The following is a 25,235-nucleotide window of genomic DNA, read 5'->3' as shown; positions in this document are numbered from 1 at the left end:
GAGATGAGGAGGCAGGGTCCAAGTGAGCGGGATAAGGAAGTGATCAGACCAGGGAAGGGGAGAAGGTTTTCCAATGTGAAGGTTTTTACAGTTACTAAAGACGGGATCTAAGAGGTGTCCTTTTAAGTGAGTGGGACCAGTGACACGTTGGTGCAGTTCGAGGGCGCTTAAGCTTGAGGATAGTTCTCTTGCTATAGAATCATTTGGGTCATCCAGGTGGATGTTAAGGTCGCAGAGAATAGTGAAATTGGCAGCGCTAACTGCAAGACTTGCTGCTATCGAGGCAAGGTCTGAAAGAAACTGCCTTTGTGGTCCAGGCGGGCGGTATATGAGCATACCCGAGAAGGTATGTGTGGCACTGAATTTTATAAAAAAAAGGAAGACATTCACAGTCAGGGAATTTTACAGGGGTACTGGTGACAACGTAATCTGATTTGTAGATTATAGCTAGACCACCGCCAATGCCTTTTTTTCGGTCAATAGTCTAAGTAACAAGGGAACCCGGTAGAGGTAGCTAAGGACCACGGGTACAAACTTATTTTGTTAACAAAAGTCCCTAGCTTAATTTTAGTTAGGAAGTAATGATTCTGCATAGACTTCAATGAGACCTATGTGAGTTCCTCCTGTATCCAGCCGGACAGAGGAGCATTTAATCTTGAATAGTCAAAGAAATGTAAGTAAAAATTGAAAAGGCTGATGAAACAAGGGCACAGTCCTGTACCGAATTTTCAACAGAGAGAGGAAAAGAAAAGCCAAGAAGTGAGAGGCAATGGGAAATTGCGGCAGCAAGACACGAACGCGGACAGCCATCGCAGCTGCCGGTTGAATATTGGATATAGACGCACTTCAGCAGTCTTCCCTGAACACACGTGTGCCGCCTTTTTCATTCTAATCACGCGGTTCAAATACTACGGACAGCACAAGTAGCTGCCACCCTGCTTCAAGATCCAGACGCGCTCCTCATTTCCTGACTCCAAAGCGTGTCTCCCCCTTTTTCGACGATATCTCAACGCGGCTGACCACACGAGCTGCATGTAGCTGGAGCCAGAAGGATATCACCTCCCTTGAGATACACTCTACCTTTCTATTCCATCCAAGCCCCTCCCCTAGGCGTTATAATTTTACCAGGCATTACTCTGTTGACATATCCTTTAGTCCTGATGATGATCCCTGTATACTAGGAGCTAGGGATCGAAACGTTACGTCGACTTGTTATAATAGTTCCACATTATGGCAATTGTTTAAATGTACCGTGGATACTATTGGCTAGAGCTTACCTGAAGTCGCTCATTGTATTGTAAGCCCCCATGATCGCTCCAAAATGTGTTTGCCTGTTACCAATTTGTAATTGCCTCTCACTTCTTGGCTTTTCTTTTCCTCTCTCTGTTGAAAATTCGGTACAGGACTGTGCCCTTGTTTCATCAGCCTTTTCAATTTTTACTTACATTTCTTTGACTATTCAAGATTAAATGCTCCTCTGTCCGGCTGGACACAGGAGGAACTCACATAGGTCTCATTGAAGTCTATGCAGAATCATTACTTCCTAACTAAAATTAAGCTAGGGACTTTTGTTAACAAAATATTTTTTTCGGTCAAGGCGGAGTATTTGATAGCCAGGAGGAAGTGCTTGCACTAGATCAGGTTCAGAGTGTTCCTGTAACCATGTCTCTGTGACGAAAAAGACGTCTGGGTTTATCTCCTCCAACAGTAGAGAGATTTTCGTAGAATGTTTAGGAAACAAACGCCAGTTAAGCAACAGCATAGAGAATGATGTCGCTTTCTTTACGCCATGAGAGAGGTGGAAGCCACACTGATTACAAGCGGAATGTTGGGTAGAGGGATCCCAAGTGTGTAAACAGGATGGCCCAACTGTCTGGTTTAGTTGGCGAAGAAGCTGCGGGTGGTAGGTAATGGTATGGCATAATGATTGAGCAGGGGGGTGGCCCCTGGCCCCTGTCGGTCGCGGACCGGCGCAGACGGGCTTGCCTTAGGCGCGCAAACGTCGCGCCCGCTGCGCTCGCCCGCTGCGCGACCGGAATATGCACATTGTTTATACCACTTCGGGGTTGTGGCCCAGGGGGCGTGGCCCCAAAAAGGGCATGGCCTCTGCTCGTGACGCAAAGGAGAGATTGCAATGGGCGTGTAGCGTCAGCGCTGGCTCTGCTGCGACTGGCAACTAGTTTCCCCAAAGTAAGTGGCTTTTAAAAACACAAGTTATTCTGCACCAAACCTCAAATGATATGGGGTCATAGGGGTACTGTGGCCATCATGCGCATGCTTAAACAAATTGCAATCAATAAATAGTTGTATTTGGTCAAAGGCCATGAAAGTATAAAACATAAACACATACACAAATTAATAGCAAGTATACATCATTCATAATCTTGCAGAGCATGTGATAGATAGCATAGCAATTGTAATAAGCAAAAGCAGAAAGGAGCTCAAATTAGCATATGCAACCTAGCCTCATATACAACAAAGTGCAAGTAGTCTGACTACATAACTCACAAATTTACTTTGAAATTAGCAGAATTCATTGTCTAAAAAACATTTCAAAAACATTGTTTTTAAAAGGTCTGGAGAAAAGTTTAATTCTATTACTGTAATACATACATCTAACCAAGGCATTAGAGTTAGATGGCATATACGAGTGGGGCTCAAAGATTAAATGAAAGAAAAAAGACAGAGCAAGGTATAGGAAGACAGAAACCTTATTTCGGGCCCGCTATGTGCTCCTAACAGTGCATTAACTTAGTCTAGACATCTTGGCCTCACTTAAGTAAATCCTTCTCTACTGGCCAAAGTTAGTCGATGTGGTAGTGACAAAGTATAAATCTAAAATAAAACGTAAAATCCTCAAGACACACTTTTACAGAATTAATCCTAGATATAAAACCAATAAAACAACACAAAAACATCAGTGCCCATGCTTTAAACGTTAGAAGCAAAATTGAAGCATAAGTATCGGCAACCACAAAGCAGTGTAGCAGAATATAGCAAGAATAGTGCCAAAAACAACATTAGCCCTGGATGGGAGAGAGCAGTACCCTCCGATGTTATCGGGCAAGAGAACTTTAAAGTCAGCTATGCTTCGGCCTCACTCACTCTTATTACTCCCTATGCTCATTCATATTGTACCCTTCAGTGGCCCAAAGTTCTGGCCCGTATAGCCTGGCACCATCTTAATTATTTGCCCAATGCACATATTCATTGGTTCCGGTGCTCAGCTGTCTAAATGACACACTATACTGTCTTCACCCCAGCAGCCTACATAGTGGAAGTATCCATTTTTTTCTTGGCTGGATATACCCGGGGCAGAGGAACATAAAGTGAGCAAGGGACTCCTCAGCACTAGAGCCCAGTGGGCCCCACCACCAACCTGGTGCTTCCCCTTCAATGTAAATGACATAAGAGGCAGTGTGCCATACTGTAATTTCAAAAACAAGGAGCTATCCCCTGGTACTGTCAATAAATTGATCAAGGGCTCGAAGGCACTGAGTATCTTAAAAGCCAAAAAGGTCTCTGTCAGGAAACCACCATTGTGTCTGCAAAGGTCTGTCTCATTAACCCAATTCCAGTATGTAACTTGGAGCTTTTCTCTGGTCAAGAGTGCCCAGTATGTACCCAGACCAATCTCTCTCCGCATAGTTTTGATGTAAGAGACCCACCTAATGGAAGAGGATTTATCCAAAGGATCTACTTCCTTAAGGACCAATTAATACTCTGCAAGGGCTGGTGTGTTTTTAAGTCTCCACCAAAACAGGAGAGGGCGTAATTTTGCCTTTTTAGCCACTGCTTTCAGCCCCAAGTCATAGGTTAGTGGTACAAGGGGGTGCCTTTTGGGATATTGCCCCGAGAAAGCAGAAAATTGTTTTCAGCTCCACTAAGATCTGTTATTGTCTAGCAGCCCCAAATCTCTGATCTATATATGGCGCTAGACTCTGCCTTGGCTCTTTAAACCTTTAGGACCAGTAAGATCGATTTATTTCTGGGAGATCTTAAGGGTCTAAGAATGGCTGCCGCGTGGTGGGACAAACTGGGACAAAGTAAGAGCACTCTTTCGAATCTAATTCACCCACGATATCTTTTTTGTCAACGTGATACCCAAATAGTTAAAGTCAGAGATTCTTTCCAGTGGCATGCCTTCTATGCAAACAGATCCAGTAAATGATTTGTGCGGGTTCATCATCATGAACTTAGATTCCTCAAGATTAATCAGTAATCCTCTTTGCTTGCAGAACTCTGAGAATGTGTTCACCTTTGTCTGCAACCTTTGAGGTTTTTTTATAAATTCGGAGTGTGCCATCAGTGAACAGGAGAAGAGAAATTCTCCTGTCTACCAATTTAGGTGCATCATTAACACAATCTAAAAGATATGATACAACCGTCCAGTTTGGATAGAATCTGTCTGCTGAAAACCTTTTGGGATAGGTCTATTAAAATATTGGTCTATAGTTAGATGGCAAGTCACTTTGGCCCTTCTAATAAACCGGGACTATTTCGTCTCGCTTTCAGTTTCCCTGGATATACATTCCATCTACTATTGCATTTGATAAGATGTTCACATACTTGGTTCAACTTTCAATATCCGAAAGGAACAATTCATCAGGTACCCCATCTGGGCCTGCTGCTCTCCCAGGGGCTAATAATTTAATCGTTCTCTTAGTGTCTGACAAGGTTATGTGGAATGAGTTAGCTAATGGGCATGGCAGTTGATCCACCAGATTTAATAAACTTATGTCAGTTTCATTTCCAGCTATAGGGCAGCCATACAGATCTGCAAAATGGGCATGCCATGTTTCTGCTTTGATGCAGTCACTAAGTCTACCACTAGACTTGAGCCCTTTATTTGCTATTAGTTTTCAGAACCTCTTACAATCCCTATTTACCGAGGCCACATATAAATCTTCCCAAAGCCTGTGTTCCCACTCCCTCTGTGCTTTTCCATAGTCGATTTATAAGATATCCAACACTCTCTAATGGATGAAATATCTCTTTTTTCATGGCCTTCCTAAGCTTTTTTTGGCACTGGTTCACTCTTTATTAAACCAGGTGTGAGATGGTTCAGGGGTATTCGCTATGGTACTAGCTCTTGACACAAAGTACTCGCCCAATATTGCATAAAGTGTGTGGTGTGCCTCGGCAACAGCCTTCGAGTCTTAGGTGCTGTTCTTCATACTCCTGAGGTCCTGAATAGATTTCATCAACTCTCTATTCATGTGGTCCCAGAGTCCTTGTTGTAATACTACTTTGGGCCACTTTATTCTTCTCCCATCATTAGTGTGTGTTATGGTAACTCTTGAGTTCTCAAGATGGGGATCTAATTAAAAGGCCCCATAAAAATACTTAAGGAGCAACGGAAGGCATTGTGATCACTATCATATTGATTAACTTCTCTTATGTCCTTGAGATCAGACCGAATAGGCAGAGCTATAATAGTATAATCAATTCTTCTCATGAACCCCAGCCGACTGAAGATGTGGGCTCCTTTTTGATAGGATAGAGTCTGTCCATTGCAGGCTCTCAGGCCAAACATGGCAGTAAACATCAAGACTTGGTGAGTGAGGATTGTTCCTCTTTTTACCGGGCTCATCTTAATTTGTGGTATCCCCATAGCTCACCCTCCTCCTCAAAGGCCAAAATACAGTGTACATCCAAAGGCTCATAGAATATATTGAAGTCCCCAGCAACAATCCACCTATCATGAGTTACAAATGTATTCCTATGATCTATAAATTGGCCAACTGTCATTGATTCACAACCATCCCTAGGCCCTCGAATATAAATATAATATGGAATATTAGTTCCAGTTCCAGCAGTTTGATCCCCAAGAGGTCATCAGAGTTGATGTCAGCAGGGTAGATTTTAACATTTAGAGAGGTATGTATTGAAATAAGGAGACCACATGAGGGCCTTCCTTTCTCCCTTGCACTGAAGCACACCAGTTTGTCGAAGGTGTCAAAGTCAGGTCTATATACTGGATCACTTGCCCATGTCTCTTGCAACATACATATGTTGAAGGAGTCTATATAATTATCCCACTCCAGGTCATCTAACTTCGTTCGGACTCCTGCCACATTCCAGGAGAGAAGATTATTTGTTTTTAGGGTGTTTTTAGGGTGTTACTCAATTTTCCTTCAGGAGGGACTAGTGGGGTCACGTTAAATGGATCTGGTTGGACCCTATATTGTTCTTTGCCTATTTGGGCCGTTTCCCTGTGTTCCAAAGCTTTTGATGGACTAATGTTTGTCTCTAATTCACAAATGTGGGAAGTTCCCCCACCAAGCCAATCAACCATGCAAGTTTCTAAATTGGCAGATGTTACTGAATGTAAGCTAGACTGGCTAGCTAAATTCTCAAAAGGATTTTGTTTAAATCAAATGGAGGTGTTCGATGGGGGGTCCTTTCTCCACCCTAGGCTATATAAGCCCTCCACTAGGGAATTTGATACCAGTGTGAGTTCTATGGTGTCTGTATATCCATCCAAAGTGTTTGTGACACTCAGGCATTCTGCATTAACAATATCGGACCTCATGACAGAATAATAATGCCTGACAGACCTGATATATTGAATGGGTTCATTAATTAGGAATTGAAGGCATGGGTAAAAATACATGTCCAACTTTTTTAATTCACTGCACCCTACCCTAGGGGTAACTGATGTGTATTAAAAATGAAGTTTTGGGCATAGCAAAAGGTTTATTTTACCGGGTTTACATGGAAGATTAGAATTGCGCACACAGGCTCTGCAAGGGGAGTCCTTAGACATGTTTAAAGAGTTACTTAAGGGGGTGGCTCAACCTGTGCTGCAGACCTGCTGGTAGCATTTACTTTACAGGCCCTGGGTACATGTAGTACCACTTTACTCGGGACTTATGAGTACATTAAATATGCCAATTGGGGATAAACCAATGCCACAATTTTTAGTGGAGAGAGCAAAACCACTTTAGCACTGGTTAGCAGAGTCCTAATGCCAATTAGCAGAAAATGAGTGATAAATGAAAAGTTGTTCCAAACAAGGGCCCCTAAAATATGTCTCACTCAGTGCCCCGAAATTCCTTAAGATGAAACTGAGCGGGATACAGCATCTGAAAAGATACTGCATCTCCCATGACCTGCATGTTTGTCTAATTTGAAAGCAGAGTTTTAACATGTTTGAATCGGTTCTTTTAATAGGCGCATATCTTTCTTTGGAGAAAGTTTTGTCCTTTAACTGTCGCAGACTCGGAAGTATTGAAATACTGAAGGACCTCCCAAAGTGAACCACCTGTAAATCCTGTGGCTTTTTATTTTTAATATTTGAAAACAATCGGCTGTCATATAAACCACTTGGATCAATTTGTTCTGTCACAATTTCTTTGGGGGAGAGATTTGTTCCTAACCAACTGAGGAGGGTCAGGCTTGCCTGCTATGCTTACACCCCTGGTATAACGTGGCCCTGATCTGAACATTATCGCCAGGGCAACATTCCAAAGTATCATGAGTAAACTGTAAGTCAGGCCCCTAAAGCTTGTTACCTCTCCAGAGCATAGTTCAACAGCATTGAGAAGGGGTTTTTGGTTACCGTAGAAGCTCGCGCGTTATCTGTGTACACTAACCACAAACCGGTAATCTCACTGCAGCTCAGTAGCTTGGAAATAATTGCCCGTTTGTGAGTTCACCCATTCCTGATCAATTTTTGAAATAGGACAAGCTGAAGGAGAAACTTCCCAGCTTTGAGTGGTGGTACCAGAGGTGGAATTCACCAGCATCCCGATGGCTTAAATATTTTATAAGGTTTGTGGTGGTGGTGGGTTCGCTAAATTTGCAATTGCTAATGACACTGTTGGCCTACCTAATCATACCTACATCACCAGTGTAGAAACAGAAGTGTATAAGATACACACAGTCTTTGGAACCGCATTTAAGGGAGGGGAGGATGTGGTCCAGCGGCCAGAGCTGACTACTCTGGAGCTGGGAATCTTGGTTCGAGCTTCTGGTCAGCGCAACATCCTGTGATTCTGGGCAAATCACTTAATCTCCGCATACCCATGGACAGCACCTGGATACCCTCATGGGTGATGAGTCACGCTATATAAATCTACAAACAAACAAATGTAAGTCCTGCACAATCCCGTGTGGTCTTTGCACACTCAGTAAATACAAGTACCACGGGATGCACTATTTACCGGGTGCAGCAGAATTACCATAGAATTGAGAATTGCAGACTTCAAAATTTGGGACAACGTGGTACAACTACATGCGTTCCTTCGTTTTAACAAGCGCAAACCATGACTGTGCAGTTTGTCTGCATGAATTGGAGCAGGTTTCACCTGAAGAAAAGCGTGCAGACAGGCACCTGTGGGGTGGAAAGGTGTGGTGCAGCGGCCAGGGCAGCTGACTTTGGAGCACAGTGCTCACGGTTCGATCCCCGGCTCCGGCAGCAGCTCAGCTCAGCAGCATGTGACTCTGGGCAATAGCTCACTTAATTTCCACAACGGCCCCCAGCGCCTTGAGACCCTTAAGGGTGAGTAGTTTGCGCTTTACAAATACGGATTTATTGATTTATACTGCCCCCTTATAATTCCGATTCATGTGCTGCTGAATGGCGTTTGTGCAGCAGAAGTAAGGGCTTTACTGCTGTTCCAGCTAAACAGACAACCACTTTACCAGCCACCACTCAAACAATTGAAACAAACAGTTGACAATCCCCCCCCACCACTATTTTAGGAAAGTTTTCATGCAGTCTTCATAAATAATTAGGCAATCAATTATTTTTATCTTATTCTTTTCTCTTTAGACTTGTATGTGGTTAGACTTCTAAAACAATTATATAAAAATGAAAAACAGCTGCAACCTTTGACCCCATGCAAGTGCCAGCTATTAATTCTGCAAATATATATTTTTGCTAAGCAAGGCGTTTTTGATAAGCAAAAGGCTTCACTCATGTCTGTGGGCCAGGGATGTTGCTATCATTGGTGCAGTAGGCGCAGTGGGCACCGGGTTCCAGGAGTGGAAAGAGCCCACTTTACCCAAATTAATGGCTGCTTCTTACTACAAAACCAAAGGCCCAGGGAGGGCAGAATTTCCTTCCTTGCATTAGGACCCATGGTGGCCCGATACGCCACCAAGATGGAGAGATGCACTCTTATGCCCTCCTGTTACAAGTCCTTAGAATGCTCGTGTTGAACTTTTTTCCAGGCAAGACCAGCACAGAAGAGATGGAGACAAGCCTGAGATTTAATGAGTGTATTTTTGAGTGTTGCCTTGCCCCATTAACGCAGTGCTTGATTTCTACTAAACTATGTGCTACGTCCCGCGTCAGGCGGCCATTGCAACTTGCACCACCCATAGCGCCTGCCTGCGCTGCATATGACAGTACCAACACAACTACTGCCCATCACGCTCCTACAAGCGTGGCAATTCAGACTATTCCTGACCCTCCGAGCCATAAGAATAGCTTGGGCAGCAGGTATTGGCCGTTTCTATGCATATTGCATTAATAAACAACTATTCTGCTCACCTCTAAATCAGACAGATAGCGCCGCCATATTGCAGGCTGCCATAAGTGCAGGTGCCTAGCGCTGTGAACCACCGGCTCAAATTAAACAAGATGTGGTCAAATGAAAACTATGTGTCTGTTTTTCATGTACTCTAATGTCGCATCATATAGCCTTGGTCTCTTTTTATAGACTCCAATAACACAGATGACCATGCTTGAATGAGGTGGTAAGGTAAACGTGAGCCCATTCCAAACTGCAAAGCAATTTCCAAGATCAGGTAATTTAGAAATGTAACGAAAACATTATTACCCAGAGTTCCAGGGGGAGGAGTACAGAAGTCACTGTATGCAGAATGGCTCGTTGATCTCATTTTGGTTGCTGGTCCAACTTGGTTGGGAATTATGGGAAATGTAGTCCTTGTCTCATCTCTCTGTCAAAGAAAAAAAAGCAGAACAATCTATTAGAAAGGGCTCGGGTTGTTTTTCTTCATCACTTTGTTTTAGTGGTTGTTGCGACTAATTTCTGTATTTTCCTGATACCATAACACACCCCAAAACAAACACTATAATGTGCACGATGACATCGGTGACGTGGTTCAAAAAGAACATATGAGTGGTTTTAAGATTAAAAATTGCCACTTTATTATTCAATAATGTTTAAACCCATTAATCTGGGTGCTACTTCTCCAACATTTTATGCATTTTACTAGCACAATTTAGCACCTGTTCATTTTAAATTTTATTGGTAATCCAATCAAGTGCCAAAATATCATAATTGCTAATTTTATTTATTAGATTCAAGGCTTATTCCAATAGTAAGCGGTCTGTGTCTTCACGATTCGTTTCATATCATATAATCCACTTAGTTGTAAAGCTTTGTATAACTCGATCATGGGATGCAAAGAGGTTTGTAATTTTAACTTGACCCACTGGTTTCTCATGACAACATTGTAAAGTGATATCTTAGCATTCACCTGTTTACTTACATACGTATGCATGTATGCATGAATGTTTGTAGGTATGCACGTGTGTTTATTGCATAAATGTATTTATCTGTTACCTTTTTAAGGTATTTTACTCAAAGCACACACACCCAACAAACCGCAATAAATGCAAAATCAATGACATAAGAAAATAGGTGATCCTAAATGCAAGCTAATATGGAGACACTTGAACACAAAAACCAACACAGAGCATTCTTTGTTCCATTGTGCAGTGAGTGTTTCCCAACTCTGCCCTAGCTTGGCTCACTTACTCCCAAAAAGCTGTAGAAGATAGCACCCTCAGATGTCCCTTGCAGTCTCCCTGCAGGTTGTAGTCTGAAATATTGAGATAGGAATATCCTGTTACCAAAATATCGAGGCGATGCATATATGTAGGTAAGTATAGATTTACTGTACTCTACATACTTTGACGATTGTCAAGGTACATATATGTGGAGTTATGTATGTTAAATCTAAACTTACTTTTACTAACGTTGTGGATATTTTGGTTTAGATAATCTGGGAACCCTAAATTCCCCACTCAGTATCCACACCTCTAGCCCATTGGCCTTCTTTCCAGGCTGGCTGGCCCTGTAATGCTAAATTAAAGGAGAGGGGCTACAAGAGACATTCAGGGGGCAAGGAAATGTATCTAACCAACCCAGCTCATCCTAACTGGATTGAGGTTTTCTTTGCTGAATGCTGGGGTTGCAGAATATAAAGGCTGTCCATTCTTGATTCCACCTTGCACCTCTTTCCACCACATTGAACTTTCGGACTGTATCTCACCCTTGCAGGTTATTTCCCCCCCCCCCTACTTTCTCCTTTTTCCATTGTTTTCCGATCTTTCCCTTCCTCATTCTTTCTCCCTTTACAACTTTTCTCTTTCTTGCTCTTCGATAAAGACTGATAATAAAAAGTAATTCCAAGCCCCCCAATATTACTGCTGTCGCCCACCACCTGCAACACCAGAACAAATTAAGCCCCACTCGATTTCAATCAAGAAATGAAAAAATGTTTACTCTGGCTTAATAGGAGCCACAGGCTTGGAGAACTTGAAAAACACATGTCTGCATCCAGAAAGATTGCACAGACATACAGCTCAATTAGCCAATAGCTAGCCACCGGAATCCCTTCTGTGCTACCTCAGCTGCCCTCCCGTAAGCTCGTGAAGGTTGAGTGATGGTATGGGGCGCAATGAAACCTAACTTGAAAAATAAATTCTCCACCAGTCACACATAATGATCCATTTTGTTGTATAAGACCGCGCGTGCAAGTGCGATGTCCTCAGACTGAAGTGGGGCGCGTCTGGTACATCATTTATTACGCTTGTTCCATTTAGCGGCGGCAGACATGACATTTTTTGCAAACAGGGCTGGATGTTGCAGAAACAAATACTTTCAAGCATCATTCGATTATTCAAATGCCAAATTAACAATACGCAGGCTGTTGCCTGACTAAATTCAATTAAAATCTTAATTCTTTGGTGCCTGTTGCTGAAGTCTCACCAAGCATTACTTGCAAAGGGCTGCAAAAATAATTAAATCCAGATGATTTAAAAAACAATTAAAGGAATACTTTTCAATTCCAGGCCTAATTAATGATTGTGTGTTAGTCCACCCCCACATGGATATATTTAGATGTTTTCTCAGCTCATTGAAAACAGTGTGTACTGTTTTGCTGAAGGGAGCAATATATTAGATCTCAATAAATTAAAAATAGAACCTATGGTCTGGATTAAAAGAGGTAGTTGTGCAACTGATTTGAACTTGAGTGTGCAGAAAACTTAATTTGAAGGTAAACTATGTTTGGCATTTACAAAGCTTTGTTTAGCGCTTGTAAACGGATTTGTTGATGAGCAATAGGACAGCAGCAATCTGTATCATTACCTGTATACTAATCTACTACCATGGCTGGGTGGAGGACATTCACGGTCAGGAATTTCAGCATAAATTGTTTAAAACCCATAAACTTGTGAGTTTGTGGGTGTGAGAAAGTAGATTATTTGTTGGGGTGGGTGGTAGTCCACCACAAGTAATAATGTCAGTATTCTTGTTAAACCCAGTAAATATTTCCGTAATTTAAACCTGAACTTAACCTCTGGTAGCTATGCCATGAAGCAGACAGGCTTAGTTTAAGAAAACGTGTAAACCATTTAGGATTACCAAAACAGTTAAAGTCAAAAACACAACACTATATAAATACCACTCAAATTCATAAAATAGAGAATAATTTAAAGAACAAAACAGCAACAATCCAATAAGGTGAACTGGAGATATGAATTTTACAGTTTGAAATGAAAATAGTTTCAAAAAGCATACAGAATCAACCACAGTCATATGATTGCATATGACCGGCACCTAGGCGCGATGTAAGGCCATCTGTGAAGGAGCGCAGGTCAGATACAAAAAACAGGTTTGTCCCGGTCATACATTTTATGTTCTCCCTTAGCCTCTGAAATGGAAGTCAAAAGTCTTCAGCACTGAAAGGCAGCAGACTGTGACCAAGATGGACTCCACAAGGCTGGTTAGCCGTTGAACAAGTCCCGGTGAAGCTCTTGACTTAGGCGGGAAAGCTCTGTGAAGGAGAAATTCCAAATTCTCTCCCGATGAAGGTTCTTTTGCGAGCAGATAAGTTTCACACCTTTGTTAGATGAATATTTATATTATTTTAGTTCGGCGATATAGAACATGCATTGTTAACTGCAAAAGGAATATTCTACCGAACTCCTAATTTGTAAAACTGTAACTGCGGAGCCAAAGGTTTGTTCATAGGAGTCTGCTGCTGTTGGATGCAAGGCTTGTGGAATAACATGGCTGCATAAATTTGCTTGCACCTCAAGCCTCTTCCTTCCCCTGCCTTACAGTTGCTGCCTCTTTATCTCAGTTTACTGAAGGTTCTTTTCATCCCAGCTTATTCTTATTTTCAATGTTTTCCTATATTTTCTACCCCCTTCTTTGTTCATTTTGTGCCATGTTGCTCTGGTTTTAAGTTCAATGCTGAAATATAATTACCAGTCCCCAAAAAGGAGTATCTATACCCACCACTTAAGCACTGGTTGCACCCTTGCAGTGTTATTTGGCCATGCTATTTCATACTTTGACTATAGACCTCACATTTCATTATGTGCTTCATTCAAACCTATTAGTAATATCTCACTGATACTGTTGAAATGAATACTCAAGTTTCAGTCTGGTATTTGGACTCCAGACAGTAGCCTGGAGAATATAAATAGCAAGAAACATACCTAGAGATATTCCTTTTTATTAAGTACTTTATTGCATATTGTAAACATGAACTTAATAGAACTGATATGTCTCTGAATGAATGTGAGCCATCTACTGAACAGAAACTAACTGGCATAAAGGGAAAAGAAACATTCACCGGTCACAAACAGCAACTTGACACTCACATTTACATCAAAAACTATACAAAAAGCTTCAAACGAAGTACAAATGGCCTGAAGCACACTTGCATGTTAATGTGATAACACTGGTCTTTGGTAGACCATAGATCTCACAAACCGCACAATAAAATGAAGACCCTTCAAAGACCGGGGCGGACAATACAAAGAGACAGACAGGGAGGAGAAAAGGAAGCAAGAACAACAGAAATGCGTGGTTTTGGGAGCTGTGGCATATTAGTTTCAAGAAGTTTTGTTCTTTGGGTCTAAGGTTACTGAACAGGTGCGGCCTTGTTTGCTCTTTGAGCCAGATAAACTACATTCCCAGGTTGCCACTGTGAGGAATGCCATCTAGCTTGGCTACATTTAGACCTCAGTTTGCCATCTGGCGCAGACTCCCTTGGATTACCTATTCATTCATCTGATCCCATTTATGCAGTGCCTGGTAGGTGCCATAACTACAATTTGGGTATGCGACATGGGTACAGGAAGAGAAAGCAGGAGATTTGAAATTGTTGAATAAAGTGCTGAACTGTTTTTTTCTAATGAAAGGGTGCCCTCAACATGACCAAGAGGGTGAGATCCATGCCAGATTTTCTGAATTGTTACTGGATATGCAAAATTATTCCCATTTATAGTAATTATATATAAAGTAAATGTATATGCATAGCTTGAAAATCTGGCTTGGATCCCACTCTTATGGCCTGACTGTATGTCATAATATCGGCAACACAAATTACAATATTGTAAAGTATATATAGCCAAGTGTGGATTTTCTAATCTTAACTCCACATTTTTGTACCTGAATACATATACACACACATACATATATCTCCACACACTTCCCCCATAAATAATAGGTCGCACTCCGCCATTTACTTTCAGCAAAGCTTTTGATGCTTTATTTCCACAAGTTGCAAATACAAGCGTCAAGTAATGGAAACAAGTATCAAACGTTTGTAACGAACGACGGCAACAGCGTTTCAAAAACGGAATCAATCATAGTAGACAGGAAAACAAAGCATACGCCAGGCAAAGAAACAAAATGGAGTTGAGAGGCGCAAAGAGACAGCAATTGTTACAATCACCATCATTTTTTGAGAATGAAATAGCAGGCACAAGCAGTGGAGATCCAAAGACATAAAAAATCGGACATCAGGAATAAAGTAAAATTGTAGAAAATACTTTAAAAGAAAGAAGTGAACAAATGGTGGGAAGTAACCACATTAAAGAAATATATCGAAGTACAGAGAGTCCCCAGGGGATTAAGGATTCATTTAATGCCTAGTCATCAAGATTCTAGCAACGAACTTTTGCAGGAATGGGGCAAATACATCCTGAACTCTTCATTAGGGCTAATGGTTATATTAATCAAACATATTGAGATTGCGTTACAGAAAATTAAAGATCAATTATTTGAACTTGAAAAGGAATTAGCCACAGCTGATTTATCTCCTGAAATGAAGAAGTTCAAGATGGAACTAGAAAAACATATTGAAGGTCACGAAGAGTCTGTACAAATGCACAAACGCACCAAATTCCAACAAAGAGGATTATTCTACGGGAAGAATTTTTACTTATGCAAGTAAATTCGACTTCTTAAAACAGCAAGATACTATGAGCAATACAGCAAGCACCTCAGGAAGCATTACCTCCCTCAACAGATAAAAGTGAAGGGGATACGGCTCAAAGATCAGGAATGACCAAACAGCCTTTTTTAGGGGATATACGACTGGTCCTACAACAACGTCAGTGGGAACAAACCATGGAATTTCAGTCGCAAAACCAAAGGGGCCGCGGTAGAGGGAAGGGAAAGTCACGCTCAAATCAAAACAGACAAGGGGAGGATGGAGGGGCCAACAGTGGAGAAAAAATAGGAACAATGACACGGAGTATGCGGATGAAAAAAAGATTCTAGACAATACCCAAGAGTTGACCATTGTAAATTTATTAAGCAGGCAAATTACAAATTCAGAAAGCTCTCTATTAAAACGAGGCCTCAATTTCTGCCCAAGTACTCACATGGATATGGCACAAACTCGAATTGATCTGTACAGATATATACGAAAAATAAAATTGGCAAAAATCTTTTATGAAAAAGATATTATACAACAGAGTACACCTAGGGAGCAGCCCACCTCAACTTTGCAAGCAAAAGATTCTGACGGGTTTTTAACATTATCAAATTTAGAGGCAAGTACTGAACAAGATCATGTAAATCTGGAGGAAGCATGCACACAACTAGGAGCGGGCCTGAGTCAGAAAAAATCCAAATCTCATTTTTACCCCCAAATGCCGGCAGGCAACAAGATAGATGTCTTTCATGAGGTGATCACACAAGACATGTACAAACTAAAAAGACAAAGATATGTGGATAATCTGAACAGAGAAGAAAGGAAAGCACTAGTAAATCTAACTCAGGACGAAAAAATTGAAATAAAAATGGCAGATAAAGGTGCAAATATAATCATCTGGGATAAACAAGAGTATATAAATGTGGCACATGAACATCTTAATGAAAGGGCCTACTATGAGAAACTACAAACCAATCCGATTCAGTGGATAAAAAATTGAAGGAATGGATGGATCTCGACTTGATAGACCAAGATGAATGGAAATACCTAACTGCTCAACATCTAATTACAGCCACAATGTACTTCCTCCCGAATATTCACAAAAATCGTACCAGACCGCCAGGCCGACCAATAGTGTCGGCAATAGGACTGTTACTGGAGCCAATGGTTAACTATATTGATTTTTTTCTTCTACCTTTTGTTTCGAAGTTAAGTTCATATATCAAGGATACAAGCGACATGTTGAGACACCTTAATGGCACTCCATGGCAAGCATCCTACAAATTGATAACGATGGATGTTGTGTCTTTGTACACAAACATAGACCATGAAATAGGGGTCTCAGCCTGTAAATTCTTTTTAAAAGAGAGGAACATCCATTATACCCAACAAAACAACATGTTGAAGGAAATGATCAGATTGTGCCTTACACAAAATGTATTTTATTTTGGAGAAGAAATTTTCTTTCAAATGCAATGGCTTTTTCTTTCAGTGCAAGTTTCGCCTGCCTCACAATGGGTGGGTGAGAGCAGAAATGGGCATGACAATCGGACAACGATAAATTCCAAAACAAGATTGTTTTGTGGTTACGTTTCATTAATAACCTTCTAATCATCTGGGATGGGTCAGACCAAGACTTTAAGGAATACTTCACCATTCTTAATCAAACACCTGCAAATGTCAAGTTCACATATGATTTGAGTAAAACAAGAGTGACTTTTTTGGATACTGAAATTTATATTTCAGAAAATCAAATCCACACAACATTGCACAGAAAAATCACAGCTACAAATGCCACTCTACACGCAAGTAGTTTTCATCAACAAAGTTCGAAATATTCCCACGGAGAATTCCTAAGAGTAAGAAGAATTTGCTCAGAAAGGAAAGAATGGTTGAAAAACAGCGTGCAAACCTCAACAAGATTTGCAAAAAGAGGATATTCGAAAACGCAAATCAGAAAAGGTTGGGAAAAGGCAAACAAAGCAAACAGAAAAAAACTATTGCAGATAAAATCAACAAATGAAGGAAACACACAAACATCAGAACCCATAAGATTCACCACTGCTTTCTCGAAAGAATCAAAACAAATCAAAGACATTCTAAAAAGGAATTGGAAGATCTTGAAATTAGACACTGCAGTCGGCAAAATCATGGGAAACACCCCGAATATAACATACAGACGAGTAACAAATCTAAAAGATAGACTAACAGTCATTTTCAAAAGTAGAAAGGTAAATCATGGTTGCAAAGCAAAGGTTTTAAGAAATGTTATAACTGCAAAGTTTGTCAGATTGCCAAAAATACTCAAGCAGTACAAATGGCAGATGGAAAACTCTGGAACATACAAGAACTAATTACGTTCAAAAGTCAGTATGTCATTTATGTGATTGAATGTCCGTGCCTACTAAGGTATGTAGGCAGTTCTATACGTGAACTAAAAAAACGCATACTTGAGCATGTGAGAACGACGGTACATAAAGATAGGAGCAACGCGGTCGCCAAACATATGGAAATGAACCACAAAAGCGATTGGAAATTACTAAAGTTTTATGGAATTGAAACAATAAGAAAACAGGAAAGAGGTGGTGACAGGGAAAGAAAAGTGAGACAAAAGTTATCCCTTCACATTTTGAACTTACAAACCCTTACCCCGTATGGCCTTAATCAAAGTGAGGAACTCTACATACATCTGTAAATAGCTTGGGAAAAGAAACAGATATATCTCGTGAAAAAGTCTTGAAGCCTCTCATTTGTGTGTTACCAACTAAGAATTTTAACCCCTTATTTTTTAATTTTCACCTTTTGTTTTCATTTGGTATATAGTCACATCTTTTAGCAGCCTCAATTAGAATGTTGGATTCGTTAAGAACAATGCATGTCTCATTGCAGCTTTGAGAAACAAACTGATGCTAAAATATACATCATGGCTGTTTAGTAGCTGAAGATGAAATAGTGCTTCTCTACATTTCTGGTGCCCTAAAGTATTCAGTAAGGGTTTTTAGAAAGTACCGAAAAAGAGGATAAAAAAAATTGTAGAAATAAATTAAGTATAACAAGGTTTGGTCTGCCAAACCGTCACATAGGCAAAATGGGAATGACCCCCCCAAAGTGCTGCAATCTAACAGAAATATTTTGACTAGTTTGTGCGTGTAAAAGTTCGGAGTGATCCGCCAAGCGGAGGCTGAGAAAAAAAGGGGATCCCAAAACGTGTTTTCTCCATTAATTTTTTTCATAGGAACTTTAGACACAACAACCGCCTAAACCGATTTACATTTAATTAGGCAGAAAGCTAGATTTTAGCCCAGAAAGTGTGTTTTTTGTATTTTGGTGTAAATCTGTTCAGTAGTTTTTGAGCAAATAATGCTCAAAAACTCTGTATATCTAGGGAAACGGAGCTCCAAGGTTCCCAACAGATCTCAAGCTGAGATTTGATTGGCTGCTACCACCTCAACCAGGAAGTGGTGGCAGCAATCTTAGGACTCGGGACTCAGTCCCGAGTCCTAAAAAATTTTCTTTTTAAAAAGACAAAAGGGGACAGGGTAGGGATACCCTGACCCCGTAAGCCTGGTAGTGGGACTCCTCCTGGGACCAAAAACATTTTTTCAAAAAAGGTTGCAGTAAATTTGAGGAGGAACCGTGGCTCTATTAAAAAAACAAAAACAAAAAAAACAAGCTGGGGCTCATGCACTTGTTTCTTTAAAAAAAAAACCTGGGCCAGGGCCCAAGGGGGCATGGTGTGTTTATATTTTTGGGAGGGGCTCATTTGGCCCCCTCCCAGGCTCATTTTGGCCCTGGGGAACACATCCCTGGGCCCATTTTCTTATTTAGGGGGTGTTGAGCATGAAGCCCCCCTACCCAGGATGATTATGGCCCTGGGGACCCCATCCTCTAGGGTCTGATGTATTTTTCATTGCATGCAGCCCACCTCCCTGGGCCATTTTCGTCCCCGGGGGACACCCTCCCCTTAGGCCTGATGTATTTTTGAGGGGTAGGAGTGCACCAAGCCCCCTCCCAGGGCCGCTTTCATCCCTGGAGAGCCCATCTTCAGGGCCGACATTTTTTAGGGGGATGGGTGCCACGTGCCCCCCCTGAGCCTCTAAAGGCCTTTGGGACCCCAACACCTGGGGCTGCTAAACTTTTCAAAAGAGAGGGGGTCTGCGTGGTCCCAAACCTCGAGCTATTAGTGGAATAATGGCCCAAGGAACCCCATCAGTCAGGGATGGCTCACTAGTTCTGTCCCGGGGAGCTCACCGCCGGGACATAGCAGTTTCCCTACCCTCACCGGCAGGGCAGGGAAAGCATTTTCAAAACTTCCACCACGCAGAAGCAAACACAATTTCTGTTCCTAGCCGGCGAAAGCTTTAAAAATGCTCCCGCCAGTTGAAGCTGATTTTTGATCGGTTTCCCTGCCCACACTGATGCGGGAAGGGAAAAAGATCAAAATATTGCCCCCATCCAGAAGGAGCAGCATTAGTTGCTGCTCCCTCTGTGTAGGAGTTATGCCGGCCGCGGGGGCCTTGGGGCTCCCCAATGAGTATATGATGGGTTCTCTGGGTGAGCACCAGGGTACCCACCTCCAAATAATGAGGGCTCTGAGGACGGGGTCCCCGGGCTGATAATGGGTTTTGGAAGGGTGGCCATGAGACCCCTTCACCTTTAGTTAAAAAAATACACTAGAAGAGGGGGTCCTCAGGGCCAAATAAGGCTCGGGAAGGGGGGCCACACTGCCCTCTCCCCAATTTTTTAGTTAGTTGCCCTGGGGGATGAGGTCTCTTGGGCCTAATGAGATTCGGAGGGGTGGCCATATGGCCCCCCTCCCCTTAAATAAAAAAAATCAGCCCTGGGTTATGGGCTCACCAGGGACTAATGAGGCTTGGGGAGGGGCCCACATAGCTCACTTTCCCCTTAATTACAAAAAAGGCCCTGGGGATGGGTTCCCAAGGGCCTTATAAGGTTAGAGGAGGGGGTTCACATGACCACCCTTCCTTTTAAAATATATAAGACCCTGGAGGATGGGGTCTCCACGGCCTAATGAGGTTCGGGAAGGGGGACCACGCAGCCCCCCTCCCCTTTAAATTATATGTAGCTCTAGGGGAAGGGGTCCCCAGGACCATAATGTGTTCAGGGAGGGGGGCCATGTGACCCCCCTCATAAAAGAAATGGTCGTGGGGCATGTGTTGACTTCCTTTGGGGGGTTGGTCACAGGGTCTGGCCTGCGTGAACAGCCCCCCCATCATGCATGGCCAAAGGCTGCGCGCAGCATGGGATTGGCTGCATGCGAAGAGTTGGCCGCAAGTCTTGATGGCAGGCCAGGCCCTGCGACCACCCCCCCCCCCCCACCGTGCACGGCCAAAGGCTGTGTGTAGCCGGGGTTGGATTTACGTGTGGTAAATTATTATTACTTTACATTTAAAAAGACTTAGAAATCCACTCGAAAAAAAAAAGGTTAAAATAACATTATTGTTAGGTGAAATGTTCAGTAACAATGTAACATTTTAAACTCTAAAAACCAATGAAATTTGCCAGTTATCGTTGTTAAGTAACTATAACTCACTCCCTCGCCATGCACTGCTAATTCCCCCACATATTACATCATGCATGACATCTTTTATGACATCATTGATAATATCACTGCAACATTTGCAGTAAAAATTATTGATAACAAAACTGTTCATGGAGGAAGTGTGAGTTATAGTTACCTATGGGCACAAGCATGCTGTCTAATGGGTTACCAATTACGGTTTGCTGCCTCTTCATCAGACCCTACACACTGTTGAGCTCTATGTGCAACACTTCACATTCAAGGTGCTTCAGTGAAATAAAAAGGCTCTCTGCTTCTTGCCACAGAGCCCATGATAAATGACAGACCTAAAGTAAAATCAGAAAGGAATTTTGATATGCAAAGGTACGAGTTGGGTAAGAAGAGAAAACGCTGATTCTAACCCATGTTTTTTGTGTGTTAAGGTTAGGTAGGGAGGTGACCCAGTGGTTGGTGATTTGCTTTCACAGACTTGGATTTAGTGTGAGCTCTGCTGTAGCTGTTCTGCAAGTCATTCCTACACTGCTTGGCACCTGTAATAGTGTTATCTGAGCCTTAATGAGGATAGGGGATAGGCATGTAAGTTGGCTCTTTGTGTAAATGACTTTTTAACCTCAAAATGAATGCAATTGGCAAAACAATACCGGAGGCACATCAAAGGGAAGAAAGTAATACTTGAGGGAGTTTGATGCAGGAGTAATTTGAAAGAAACCTCTTAAATGCAGACCTATGAGCATTGCCAAATATTGTTAGAATAGAGATGCTTTAAGGTTTACAAGGCAAGCTTCGATAGCTTTCATAATATTTTCTCATCTGATTGAGAGTTCTAGAATTATGTAAAGATTTTAGAGAGCCATTAGGCGATATCAAGTGGGTCATCAGTCGGTGGTAGCCAGGGGTAGAAGGAGCAAACCCTAGATTGAAGTACGATCAGTGGCGTAACACAGGCCCCCACAGCCCCATGGTGCGGGGTGGCCCCAAGCTCCAGGGGGCCCCCTCAGCACAATACTCTGACTGGAGAGATCCTAACTGAGTCCATAGGGGGGCCCACCATGTACCTTGCAGGGGGGCACCCTCAAGTTTTGTTACGCCAGTGAGTACGATGATGAAAATTAAGCCCTAGTCTTTCAAATGGAGTGATCTTTCCGACTCACCTGCAATCACAGAGCTCAGACGGTTCCCAGTTCCATACAGGAGTAGCTCATCCAGTCCTGGTTCAGCCTTCACATCTGGGAATTGTAGCCTGGATTTAAAATGAGACCAAAAGACTACAAATCCAGGATACCAAACAAAACCTGTACAGGATGACCTAATAATGCATGGAACTGGGAAACTTGAGAGCTCTGTAATCACCGGCCCACATTAGGCACCAATATTGACTCGCTAAAAGTGGGACAAGTGGTCAACCCTCTGATTTCATAAGAGTCAAGGCATGTATGATGCCACTTCTGTTACCCCTTTTATTTTAGAAAAGTGTGGTCCATGCATCAATATGCAGCATATGTATTACGTGTGCACCTCTAAGTTGCCTTTGGTCACAGAGGGCATCACTCCTGCGATGCAAAGTTAGAAGCATGTGAAAAGACAGAGCGAGGCATGTTTAGACACTTTTTGAAAGAAAAATGCAATTAGGGACATGGATGCTAGACTCATCAGAGGAAAGACCCAAGGGATGGCTGACAATTACAACAGCCAAAAGCTAGTCAGCAAAATTGTTATAAAAATGCTGCTGCACTGAATGCTTCCTGCCGGTCCTCACACTCAGCTGAAAAGTTAAGAAATTACCAATTAAGGTTGGGTGATTTGGGATTTCTGTAAAAAGAAAACTTCTAGTTAAATAAAGTTTATATAAATTACAGCAGTTCAACTCTTTTTGAATGTGTTCCAGTGTCTCTTTTGGTTTTGATTTCCCATTTGTGAGGGCACAAATTCCCAAAGCATATTAAATTCAAGAAGTGCCGACCTCGACGAAAACTTATCTAGGGATTTAACATTATGCTTTATTTTAGTTCCTGAGTGATGGTTTACAGGAAGCAGAACTTTATGAGATTCACATATTCTATATTATCTATTTTATTTAAAAACGTGGAATTCTATTTCGACAAACGCAGGACTGTTTTAGCAAAGCAATTGGCAAATTGACTCCTCTGGGTCACAATTTCCTATGGAAAGTGGATTGAGACAGCAGAAGCTGCCCTAACTCTCTTCACCCTCACAAAAATGAGGGCAAAAGAGGGTTGGAAAGCTGTCAACTTCCCTGCTGCTCTGTGCGCAAATGCAAAGAGATGTGAAAAACAAAGTGAAAGAGGTCTGGGTGTAAGAGACCTAAAATGGTTCACAGCTGGGCTGCTGCTCTGTCCGCATTTTGAAAAAAGGGCAAGCGTTAACACATATTTGTTTGCTTTCCATGCACTATCTAAGGGCTAGGGGGGATTTTCTTTCTCCAAAAAATGTAAGTAAATTTGCCACCCATGCCAGTTGAAAGCTCACCTTGTGTCCTATCTCTCTTTGTGACTTGGTAATGGAAAACCTGTCAGGTCTCCCTTTTTCACCCTCACAAAAATGACAGTGTAGAATTTCTTTGTACTGAGTGATGGACAAATTAATCTCATGAAAAACATGATAATAGTTTGAAGAAGTGAATGCCTGGTAAGCATGGTTGTAATCAGAAGGGTGTAATATTTTCACCTTGTGTTGTGTTTACTTGTGGCTATGTGAATGTGTGGATACTGAACCAGAGCTTTCAGGACTATGTGAAAGGTGCAAGATATTAACAATTTAGTTTTCATACTTGTAAGAAAGTGAAGTAATATTTTGAGTTGGTGGAAGCCCACCTCAAGGAATAAAAACACTAACTTGTCAGTGTAAACCCTAGGGTTGCTAAATTGACCCAAGCTTAACCCCTTGGTAGCTATAGCACAAGCAGACAGACTTAAATTAAGGGAATGTATAAACTATGTATGCAGTGTTGAAAGAGTAATAAAGTCAAAACACCAAACAATAAAAATCCTTATCGAAATTAGAATAATAGAGTACATTTTAATTAACAAAATTACACCAAAAATACAATAAGGGAACCAAACATATGAAGTTTTAAAGTTTTGAGTAAAAATACAGCCCGAAAATACTAAGCACAAATGATGGTCTATGGAAGTGGTAGACTGTAACCTAGTTCCGATTTCAGGCAGACCGCGATGGAGCTTGGGTCGGATACACCATTGGTTTGTCCTGAATAAAAGATTTTACCTTCTGACTTAGGGCCAGATTATGAGTTCGATCCATAGGACTGCCAAACTCGCGGTGGTGGTGCGGTGGCTGACGTGGACCGCTGCACCAGTGGTCTGACTGCTGGATTACAGTACAGCAGTCGGACCACATTAAGACCATGGCAACCGCCAGGGATCCATGATCCCTGGCAGTGGTGTGGCGGTCTGAGGGCAGCAATATGCTGGCTGTGCCGCTGCGGTACTGCCAAGCATATTACGGTTTACTGACATCCACCCTTTTTATGATGGTTAGACTGATGCAGCACGGCTGTCATAAAAACCTTTCCTTACGACACCAACCCAGAAAAACCCTTACACCATTTATTCATCGGTGGGGCCCATGACACCGAAACACACATTCACTCAGTTTTTCTGGATCAGTGATAAGTAGACTAGCTGCAAGACATACGGGGTACCTTGTTAAAAACTTTTACCTAACTAATAACTATATACATTATATACATTTGATTTTGGAATTGTCAGTTCTAAACATCAAGGTACTCCGCTATTTCGGTCGATGGACCAACTAGTAGGAATCCGTTGATGGCGATTAAGTCCAGCTCAATCACAATTAAAACCAATAATTGATCATAACTTTTAATTCTAATAACCACAGACTCAGTTTTTGAGTTAACATAAAATGCTATCTAGATTCATTGAATAAAGAATTAAGTAGAGTTTTATTAGACAAATATTCTAGACATTAGTTCATAAGCATTTAAGTGAAGATTGAATAGAAACGGAAAATATTCATTGGCCTTAGGGCGATGACGAGAATGATTCACCAGAACATGAATCGAAGATCACAGGATAGGTTCCCAATACTGACTGACTGTCCCTCTAACCTCCTCGGACGTATTCCCTCCCAGGATAGAATCCCGCGACTGTCTCGTTCCTTTTCCCCATCAACGTTCGAAGTCCACAATTGACAAATTCTTTTTCAGCAACAGAAGGAAAAATCATCTCAGCAGACAGTGTCATGTTGAATA

General features: G+C 41.8%; 1 protein-coding gene across 2 annotated transcripts in view; it reads right to left on the bottom strand.

The window, feature by feature from the left end:
• RTN4R (reticulon 4 receptor) overlaps positions 1–25,235 on the bottom strand; it is a 767,021-nt gene that overhangs the window by 176,757 nt on the left and 565,029 nt on the right. For both annotated transcript variants that reach the window (XM_085633954.1, XM_085633953.1), the window contains exon 4: positions 9,792–9,912. In XM_085633954.1, the coding sequence (XP_085490080.1) occupies positions 9,792–9,852 (61 nt within the window). In that variant the 5' untranslated portion in view covers positions 9,853–9,912. The remainder of the gene's footprint in view (positions 1–9,791; positions 9,913–25,235) is intronic.

This window comes from Triturus cristatus, chromosome 11, assembly GCF_964204655.1.
Source record: "Triturus cristatus chromosome 11, aTriCri1.1, whole genome shotgun sequence".
Lineage (NCBI taxonomy): Eukaryota > Metazoa > Chordata > Amphibia > Caudata > Salamandridae > Triturus > Triturus cristatus.
This window is presented reverse-complemented; position numbering and strand designations above follow the sequence as displayed.